The sequence below is a fragment of the Scylla paramamosain genome, chromosome 4, assembly GCF_035594125.1.
Source record: "Scylla paramamosain isolate STU-SP2022 chromosome 4, ASM3559412v1, whole genome shotgun sequence".
NCBI classification, from domain to species: Eukaryota; Metazoa; Arthropoda; class Malacostraca; order Decapoda; family Portunidae; genus Scylla; species Scylla paramamosain.
Genome location: NC_087154.1, coordinates 4,355,001 through 4,365,000, shown reverse-complemented (window position 1 = coordinate 4,365,000; position 10,000 = coordinate 4,355,001). Strand labels below are relative to the sequence as shown.

At 39.4% G+C, this 10,000-nt stretch overlaps 1 protein-coding gene across 4 annotated transcripts in view; it reads left to right on the top strand.

Moving 5' to 3' along the window:
- Window positions 1–10,000, top strand: part of LOC135098913 (uncharacterized) — a 112,856-nt gene that overhangs the window by 50,352 nt on the left and 52,504 nt on the right. For all 4 annotated transcript variants that reach the window (XM_064001349.1, XM_064001340.1, XM_064001357.1 and 1 more), the window contains 2 exons: window positions 2,343–2,599; window positions 8,683–8,839. In XM_064001349.1, the coding sequence (XP_063857419.1) occupies window positions 2,343–2,599; window positions 8,683–8,839 (414 nt within the window). The remainder of the gene's footprint in view (window positions 1–2,342; window positions 2,600–8,682; window positions 8,840–10,000) is intronic.

Below are 10,000 nucleotides of genomic sequence, written 5' to 3'. Positions count from 1 at the left end.
ACACACACACACACACACACACACTGTTCTCATTATGGGTCTGGGCCACAGTGAGGTTCTTGTGTATAATTATCAAATGAACCGAGTAATGAAGGCATGATTTAATCCAGGTAAATATCGTTTTTGGTGTTTGTGTCTTTTATAGACTGGCCCTTTTTTTATTTAGGGGGTAAAAAAAATTGCAGGTTGAAAATATTGATGTTTTGCCTTATATTTCTCTCCATTTTTTCTACTTTATTTTCTTTATGATTAAAAGACATAAAATTGAGTTAGAATGCTACTGTTTCAATCTAATTCGTATCAATGTTGTTTTGCCGTTTGGATCTTTTCTTGATTGATCTATTTCATTTTTCGTTTGGTTTTAAAGCAATATGTTTTAGCTTATGCCCCTTTTGATAGTTAATGAATTTTTATTTTCTTTTTTAAAAGACAAATCAAGTAAAATACTGATATTTTCGTTTTGGTTTACAAATTTATTAACTTTGAAAGCTAAAGAAAAAATCAAATACGAAAAAAAGAGCCGAACTGTGTTTCCTCAGTCAGAGAGGCGAGTGTTTGGCATCACATCTACACACCCTTTTATTAACTTTCTTTTACTTGTGCTTCCCTAAGTGAGTTTTGTGTCATGTGCCGTCCACTTAGGCACACCTCATCTGGCGCCGGCTGATAAGTCTTATCTCGCACCTCAAAGGAGTCTCGCTTCACCTGCGTCACCCTTTCAATGTCCCTAATTAAGTCTTAGGTTACCTGTGTGGGTTTTCAGGGGTGTTGATTTTAGTGATAATGTGGGATCCTGCACCATTAGTGAGAACTGCATCCCCTTGAGAATCTCTTTGGCCTTCGGCAGTATCCTGTTGAGAAAACAAAGCGTTTAGCAATACAAGTCTTCCTCACTCGAGCGTTGCTTTCTCTAATGTGTTCTCAATACCTTCTTGCCTATCTTGCTTGGTGGACGTTGAATTAATTATCAGTATCCTAATCTGACACTTCTTTTCTCCATTTGTGTTGCTGTCTTTCTCTTCCAGATTTGCTCTCCAGATTTGCCTTCTCTGAGTCACAATTCTCACTTGCCCACCTCACCTGCTGCACCATAAATTAAAAAAAAAAACAAATCTCCTATAACTTAATCCAGTAATTCTTATCTCCTTTTTTTATTGTAGCCTTCCTCACCCATCGCTGCTTTCCCTCAGTCTCAGTTCCCATCTGCTCAACTCAACTCGTATTCCTGAGATGTGTTCTAATTGAGTCACTTCGCCTTTCATTATCCTCACCTGTGTAGCTTAATTACCGGCATTCCGCACCTGGTTGGGTAGTAGGTAGCTATGAAGCTGTTTTATTAATTTTTATAGCTAATGACAACCAATACAGAGAATGGAAAAGGAAAGAAGAAGAAAAATACTTGCCTAATTAACTCTCTCAAAAACTTAATGAAAAGAATGGACGCATTTGGCTTTTTTATGTTTTTTCTTACCAAGTGGCCTTGTTTTGAGCTTTTGTGTTGGTGTATATTATTATTTTTTTTTTGTATATATATATATATATATATATATATATATATATATATATATATATATATATATATATATATATATATATATATATATATATATATATATATATATATATATATATATATATATCGACTATATGATGCTGGCGCGTCAACAGAACAGGCAGAGGAAAACAGACGTTGTGTTTATCTTACAGAGGAAAGGGTAATGATGAATGACGGTTTGTGTGGCAACATTTATGCTTTCTGTCTAATTTTCATTCAAACGTCATCAGTTAGTCCGCTCATTCTTTTCCAAAGGTTACTACCAACCCGTCACTTCATTTTCATCAACATAATCTACTTGTCACCATTTTTATATCCAAACTTTACTTGCTTATTATCTTTTTTTTTTTTTTATCCAAATGTTACCTGCTTGTCTTTCATTGCTATATTGCAGTATTCTCAATCATTCATTCCTTTTTAAAGTAAACTCTGGAACTCCTTGTCTTCTGTATTTCCTCCTTCCTATGACCTGAACTCTTTCAAGAGGGAGGTTTCAATATTTGATGATCGTGTCTGACCACTTTTTGTGGAATACCGCCTCAATGGACCTACCTTTTTCTTTTACATTTTTTTTTTTGTTGCCCTTGCCCGGTGCCGTTCTTACATAAAAAAAAAAAAAATTATCCAAACATTAACTGCTTGTCTTCTTAATTTTCTCGAAATATCTAATTGTCACATCATGCTTGTTATATTTTAATTCAAACGTTACCTATTGGTTATCTCATTTTTACCCAAACGTTTCCTACACGCCATCTCACTACAACTACAATACTTTCACCCCTTGCAGCGTGCGAGCCTCAGCGGCAGGAGCTCGGGGCCCCGCGTGGCTTGGTGGCCTATCCTAAGTACAACCTTCTTCCGGGGAGTAAGGGCAAACACGGGGCACCAGGCTGGCGGAAGGACGGGCAGGAGGAGGACGATGCCGATGGAAGGGCGGTGTACTACGGGCCTGATTCCTGCCGCTGGGTCCTGCGTTCCCCACCTGGCTACAACCTGCAGGTGACCGTGATGCACCTGGACACCCGCCCTCAGGACCTTATCAGGGTAAGAGTGAGGGAGAGAAAAGGGATGAGGGGAGGGAGGGTTAAGATGGTAGGGTGGAGAGGGTTGGGAGGTAGAGAGGGGGAGAGAGAGAGAGAGAGAGAGAGAGAGAGAGAGAGAGAGAGAGAGAGAGAGAGAGAGAGAGAGAGAGAGCCTTACTTACGTAGCTTGCTACATCATAATATTGTTGGTGTAGGAAGATCAAACGAGGAACATCCATTGATGTCAAACAATCAAGAAAATACCTACGCGCGCACACACCCCCTCACACACACACACGCTTTCACACACACACACGCTCTCACACACACACACACACACACACACACACACACACACACACACACACACACACACACACACACACACACACACACACACACACACACACACACACACACACACACACACACACAGCATTTGTGTTGGGGAACAAACTACCGGAGAAATTATAATGCCTCTGACCTTAATTAAGTTATTATATAATAAATACAATCCTCCCTCACCAATCAAGGCGACGTAAGCTGTTAATGTCGTGACGCGGAACAACACAATATTAACACACCCGCTGGAAACTTTCACGCAAATGAGGATCAGGGCGAGGCGCTGTTTTGTGAATCCTGTGAATCACGTGTCTGACAAAAGAGAGTGATTCTCGGATTAGCGAGCCAATTAGGCGCCCGCGTGTTGGCTGCCGCGAGTGAGAATTACTTGCTCAACTGGAAAAGAAAAATAGAGAAGTAGAGAGGGTTGAGAGAAGTCGTTGTCTTCCTGAACGGTGAAGGTGAGTTCCTTGGTTTTTTTTTTTATATGTAAGAGGAGCACTGGCCACGAGCTACAAAAAAATGAAAAAAGATCCACTTAGGTGTTAGTCCCTAGAGGAAATAGTCACGATAATTTTCCAAAACTAGAGAAGTATCTTGAAACCTCCCTCTTGGAAGAATTCAAGTCATAAGAAGGGAGAAATACATAACCAGGCAGGGAGTTCCAGAGTTTACTGAAGTGTGTCATGCTTAGCTGGGAGAGAGGAGTGGAGGGGGCATGGGGGAAGCCTTTGTCTTACCGTGGAGTCAAAGGATCCTAGAATGAGAAACTAATCATCGCGGAAAGCTATTATTATTAACATTAGCAAGGCTTTTCATAAAAGACAGTATTATTAAAGATTCCGGTGATCTATCTTGCCTACTTTTAACACGCTATACAGGAAGTTATTAGGATTTTCAGTGATGTTTATATGAATTCTGTGATTGCTTAGAAAAGGATTTTGCAAAAATCAGCAGAAAAAAAAACAGAAGGAGAAGAAGAAAAGAAGAAGGAAAAGGAAGAGGAGAAGAAAAAAGAAGAAAAGGGAGAAAGAGGAGGAGGATGAGGAGCATTAGCAGCTAGTTTGTACACCCAGGCTCATTAATTACTGCAAAAGTTTTCTTGAGAACTCAAAAAATCTTTACATTTAATGGGCCCACCTGTAAGAATGATATTTACTAACGCATTTGTATACTTGGTTAAATAAGCAAATTCGAGAGAAAAATTGAATTGGAGAGAAGGAGGAGAAGTAGGAGGAAATAAAAGAAGGTTCAAAAGAGCATTTAATGTAGGAGGTGAAAGAGATGTGCTTAATCTAAGGCAAAAATCCTCCTAGAGAGAGAGAGAGAGAGAGAGAGAGAGAGAGAGAGAGAGAGAGAGAGAGAGAGAGAGAGAGAGAGTGCATGGCAAACAAAAATCATATATATATATATATATATATATATATATATATATATATATATATATATATATATATATATATATATATATATATATATATATATATATATATATATATATACTATTTTTTCGTTTGAAGATTTTTGCCAACCAAAAGGAAAACCAGGAAAGTAAGATTAAAGAAAGTCCTTGAGTGGCTGGGCGTGTATCTGAGTAGGTGGGTGGATGTATTAGAGAGAGAGAGAGAGAGAGAGAGAGAGAGAGAGAGAGAGAGAGAGAGAGAGAGAGAGAGAGAGAGAGAGAGAGAGAGAGAGAGAGAGAGAGAGAGAGAGATTTTCTACTTAGTCGCTGGCGCGGCTTCCTTTGTTATAATAAACTCTCAGATACATTATGTATCATTCAGTCTTCCACCAACTTCTCCTCCTCCTCCTCCTCCTCCTCCTCCTCCTCCTCCTCCTTCTCCTTCTCCTCCTCCTAATCCTCTTTCTTCTACGGTTTTAAAAGAAAAATTAACTACTGACCATATTCTTAAAAGTTTCCAATCCCACATTTTCATATCTTAGCGTACTCAAAAAGTATCGACTTAGTTGTGTATATGTGTGAGATAATTCCTGTCTCGGATTTTTTTTTTCTATTTTTGTTACGGAAAGAAATTGAACACAATGGAGTCAATAAGCAAATCAAAAGAATAGTGCGCGTGCGTCAGTTTGAAGGCCAAAATAGAGAAGCGAGGCTGAGGGAGTCTGGCCATGTGCAGGGGAGAGATGAGGAGTACGTGGAGAGGTGGATGCTGGAGATGGACTCACCAGGCAGGAGGAGGAGAGGTCAGAGCAAAGAGAAGGTTTATGGGTGCGTTGAAGGAAGGCAGGAGAATGGTGGTTGTGACAGAAGAAGACGCAGAAGAAAGTAAAGTGGAGATAAGAATGACAAGACACGAAAAGAAAATGGGAGGGAAAGTAGTTATGAAAGATCCTGGCCAAATGTTTTTCCCTATAACCACTTACGATTTCCTAAAGCATTTTTTTTTTGTGGTACAGTCTCTTAAACAATTATGTAACTTAGAAAATACAAAAATAATCTCTTTTCTTCTTTTCTGTGTCTCCATGAAAGTGATCTTTTATTTTTACATGCCCTGAACGTTAACAGAAAATACGACCATAGCAATAGAAGGGTTAATCTTTCAAATTGTATGGGTAGGTGATGAATCTCACCTTTTACATCAATGGAATACGAGAGCAGAGAGTCTCTTATACTTCGTTATATATGGAACGGTACTGGCAGAGATGTCAAAAAGGGTGCATATATTTAAGTATATTTTTAGCGATGGCGAGGAAAGGAGATCGAGTGGTAATAGAGAAAAGGGTCTATACAGGAATATTTTTTTTAGTAGTAGTAGTAGTAGTAGTAGTAGTAGTAGTAGCAGTAGTAGTAACACCCTCAACAAAAACAGCAACAATCACCACCACCACCACTACCACCACCACCACCACCACCACCACTACTACTACTACTACTACTACTACTACTAACAAGAAAACCATCCACAAAACCCTTCTACCTTCGTCCTCTTCCTTCCCTCCCCCCATCCACCACCGTCACCACAGTTCACGCTGCGCTGGTATTCTGGAGAGCTCTTAAGATGACCGCTGCGCTTCCCTTCCTAGTGGCTAATGGCATTGCTCGGAATGAAAAGACGTCCGTGACTCCTTTCCTTGGAGTGAAGAATGGCTATGGGCAGTGCTAGAAGTTACCTTTGAGTTGCCTTTGAGTGAGAGCAGCCGGGTGTGACAAAGGGCGCCGCGAGAGAGAGAGAGAGAGAGAGAGAGAGAGAGAGAGAGAGAGAGAGAGAGAGAGAGAGAGAGAGAGAGAGAGAGAGAGAACGTTTGGACATTTATTTATTGTCATTTTCATTCATTTCAGTTATTGTTTATTGTACAGACCTTTACAAGCCTTTACAAAGCAAACTTTTTTTTTTTTTTTTTGAGAGAGAGAGAGAGAGAGAGAGAGAGAGAGAGAGAGAGAGAGAGAGAGAGAGAGAGAGAGAGAGAGAGAGAGAAAATGAATTTCAATATTATTATTCATCATATTCATCTTTTTTACGTATTTTTTTGTAGCAGATTAATCAGTGATGTTATTCTCTTGTTAAATGTTTTTTTTTCTTTCATTTTATTAGCACCATAGGATTTGATGTTATTTCTTCTCTTTCTATGTCGGTTCTTATCTGTCCATCGTGTGTCAATTTTTTTTCTCTCCATAATCATAGTGACTTTTTCTGCCTTTTAACACGACCATATTACTCGTTTTCTGACTTGCTGGCTCGTCTGCTTTGATACTGTACATGCCTTCCCTTTTCTTTCTTTTTTTTTTTTTTGAGAGTAAATGCTTTTTCTTTTCCTATATGTAATACTCAAACATTAATTCGTAATTCGTTTTCCGTCTTTGTCCGATGGAAAATATATGTTTTTGCTTTCATACTCTCCGTTTTCTTTGTGTCGGGTTGTACATTCTTGTGTGTTTGTTTGTTGTTGATATGTCTCCTGTTATTTATATGTATTTTTCATTTTAGGAGCTGTCTTGATTAGATTAACTTCCCTGCTAGAATCTCCTTATTTACTTGTATTTTTAAATGCTCATGTGTGTATTGTTTACTTGAATGTGTATACTTGATTGTCGGTTTGGTGCCTGAAATAATGTAATCCAGTCTCTTGTTTCCCTTTCGTTCCAAGTTGTTGTCTTGCGAGAGTCTTTGTATATGAGCAACATTCTTAAACATTAGAATGTCTTCTTTTAACAATTTCTAGTGAAGGTACTGGCATTTTCACGAGTGGTTTCATAAGAGTCCAAACAATAATCTCAGTGGCCTTTGAATATAGATCTTATTATTTATTTATTATTTCTAATATATATCAATGACTTGGATAGTGGAATTAGTAGCGATGTTAGTAAATTTGCGGATGACACAAAGATAGGTAGATTAATTAGGTCAGAAGCGGATGCCATCGCCTTGCAGACAGACTTAGATAGAATGAATGAATGGACGGATAGATGGCAAATGCAATTTAATATCAATAAATGCAAAGTGCTTAGCGTAGGTAGAGGAAACCCACACAATAGGTACACATTAAACACCCAAACTCTGGTAGGTACAGGGTACGAGAAAGATTTAGGAGTTATAGTTAGCTCTGAACCCCGTCTAGGGAAACAATGCATAGAAGCCAGAAACAAGGCAAATAGGGTACTAGGATTCATTTTTAGGAGTGTTAAAAGTAGAAGGCCGGAAGTAATATTAAAGTTATACTTGGCGCTGGTCAGACCTCATCTAGACTACGCTGTGCAGTTCTGGTCCCCACATTACAGGAAAGATATAGGTCTATTAGAATCAGTACAGAGGAGAATGACTAAAAGGATACAGGGGATGAGGAGTATTCCTTACGAGGCGAGGTTGAAGCGGTTAAATTTACATTCTCTAGAGAGACGTAGGTTAAGAGGGGACCTGATAGAAGTCTTTAAGTGGTATAAGGGTTATAACAAGGGAGATGTAAGCAAAATTCTTAGGATCAGCAACCAGGGTAGAACAAGAAATAACGGGTTCAAGCTTGAAAAATTTAGGTTTAGGAAGGAGATAGGAAAAAATTGGTTCTCAAATAGAGTGGTAGATGAGTGGAACGGACTCAGTAATCATGTAGTTAGTGCTAGGACACTAGAGAGCTTTAAGAGAAGATTAGACAAGTTTATGGATGGGGATAACAGATGGAAATAGGTAGGAGTGTTTCATACAGGGACTGCCACGTGTAAGCCTGGTCGCTTCTTGCAGCTTCCCTTATTTCTTATGTTCTTATGTTCTTATGAGAACCCAAAGCATTTAAGATCTGCATCATCCAACACTCGTTAGGACTATTTCCAAAAGTCAAAGATGTAAATTCCGCTTTCGTAGTTTCTTCGTAGTTTTCTTCCAATTTGACAGTTCAGAACCCTTGTTAGACTATCACTACAATCACGAAAACATCATTAGAAATCCCAGTAACATCCACAAGAGCCAGTAGAAAGTAGTCGCGATAAGACACTAAAACATTTGAGAATATGGATCTAAGAATACTGGCGTGTGTCTCACGGAGCTCACAAAGGGATCATCGATGTGTCTCTGGTCTGTATTCAGAAACACTTTGTTCTCTCACTACTACTGTTTTCCAAGGCCACAGAGATGATTAGCCAGGTTCTCAAGAGTGTTTCTCCCGTTAATAATATAAAAATTTTGTCTATCCTTCACCAAAACCGTTAAAAACACGCTAAAAAACCAGTGTAACTTCAACTACATAGAACCTTTTGAATGTAGTGGAATTACGGCGCAGAAGTGTTTAAGAATATGATCCTTTGCCATACAGGTGGTGGAGGGCGACGAGCTGGTAATGGCCTTGAGTGGCGGTCTGCCTGCCAAGAGGAACTTCGTCTCTCAAGGCTCAGAGATCACGCTCAAGTTTGACCCACTGGAAGACACGACCAGAACTGGCTTCCTTCTGCAGTACTCCTGGCTACTCGTGGGTGAGTACAGATGTGTGTGTGTGTGTGTGTGTGTGTGTGTGTGTGTGTGTGTGTGTGTGTGTGTGTGGAAAGAGAGAGAGAGAGAGAGAGAGAGAGAGAGAGAGAGAGAGAGAGAGAGAGAGAGAGAGAGAGAGAGAGAGAGAGAGAGAGAGAGGAGAAGGGGAAGCGAGGTAAGGACTGGTTCTCACACGGATAGAAGTGGAATGAAATAAAAAATTTAAAAAAAAGGCAAATAGATGAAAGTTATGTCTCGCCAATTCTAATGAAGGAAGAAGAAAAAGAAGAAGAAGAAGAAAAAGAAAAGTTTATAAAAGCGAAAAAAATAACAAAGCGGACCAACAACAGCAACAACAGAAGAGTCAGAGGAAGAAGTAAAAAAAAAAAAAAGAATAGGAAAAATTAGAAAAGCGAGCATTAAAACTTTGTGACCTGCCCAACACTGAAATTTTACGCTGAATTCTGCGCTGAGAACACCCAACCATTGAAGAAACGTCAGAACATATCTCTTTATTTCCTTGGGCGAGTGACAGCGATCAGAGCAGGGAGTGAATACATTCCTGAGAGAGAGAGAGAGAGAGAGAGAGAGAGAGAGAGAGAGAGAGAGAGAGAGAGAGAGAGAGAGAGAGAGAGAGAGAGAGAGAGAGAGAGAGAGAGAATCTAAGCTATTTTCACGAGTCAAACATTTCCCCCGGTAGACTTCGAGCGACAAGTTGAGGCTAATGATGAAAGCAGCGTAACGTGAGGCGTCGAGCTGGATGTTATTTGTCACTCTCTCTCTCTCTCTCTCTCTCTCTCTCTCTCTCTCTCTCTCTCTCTCTCTCTCTCTCTCTCTCTCTCTTGAAAAGATTGAGGCGCATACTTTTTTTATTTTACTCCAGCTTCTTTTACCTGCCTATGGATCTGAAAACGGAGATGGTGGCGTTTGTATTCTGGTATAGTTCCGTTAGTATATGACTTGACTCACTGAAAAAAAAGGAAATAATTGAAAGTCTTCGTGAACGTGAGTCTGGAACTGGTAACGAAAATGGTAGCGGTTACATTTTAATGGTATTTGTGGTGTAGCTGCACTAGTATATGACACATTGAAAAAAAGATAAAATAAATAATCCAGGTACAATAATTTAACTTGTTTTTGGATCTAGTAACGATTGCCTTTTGAGT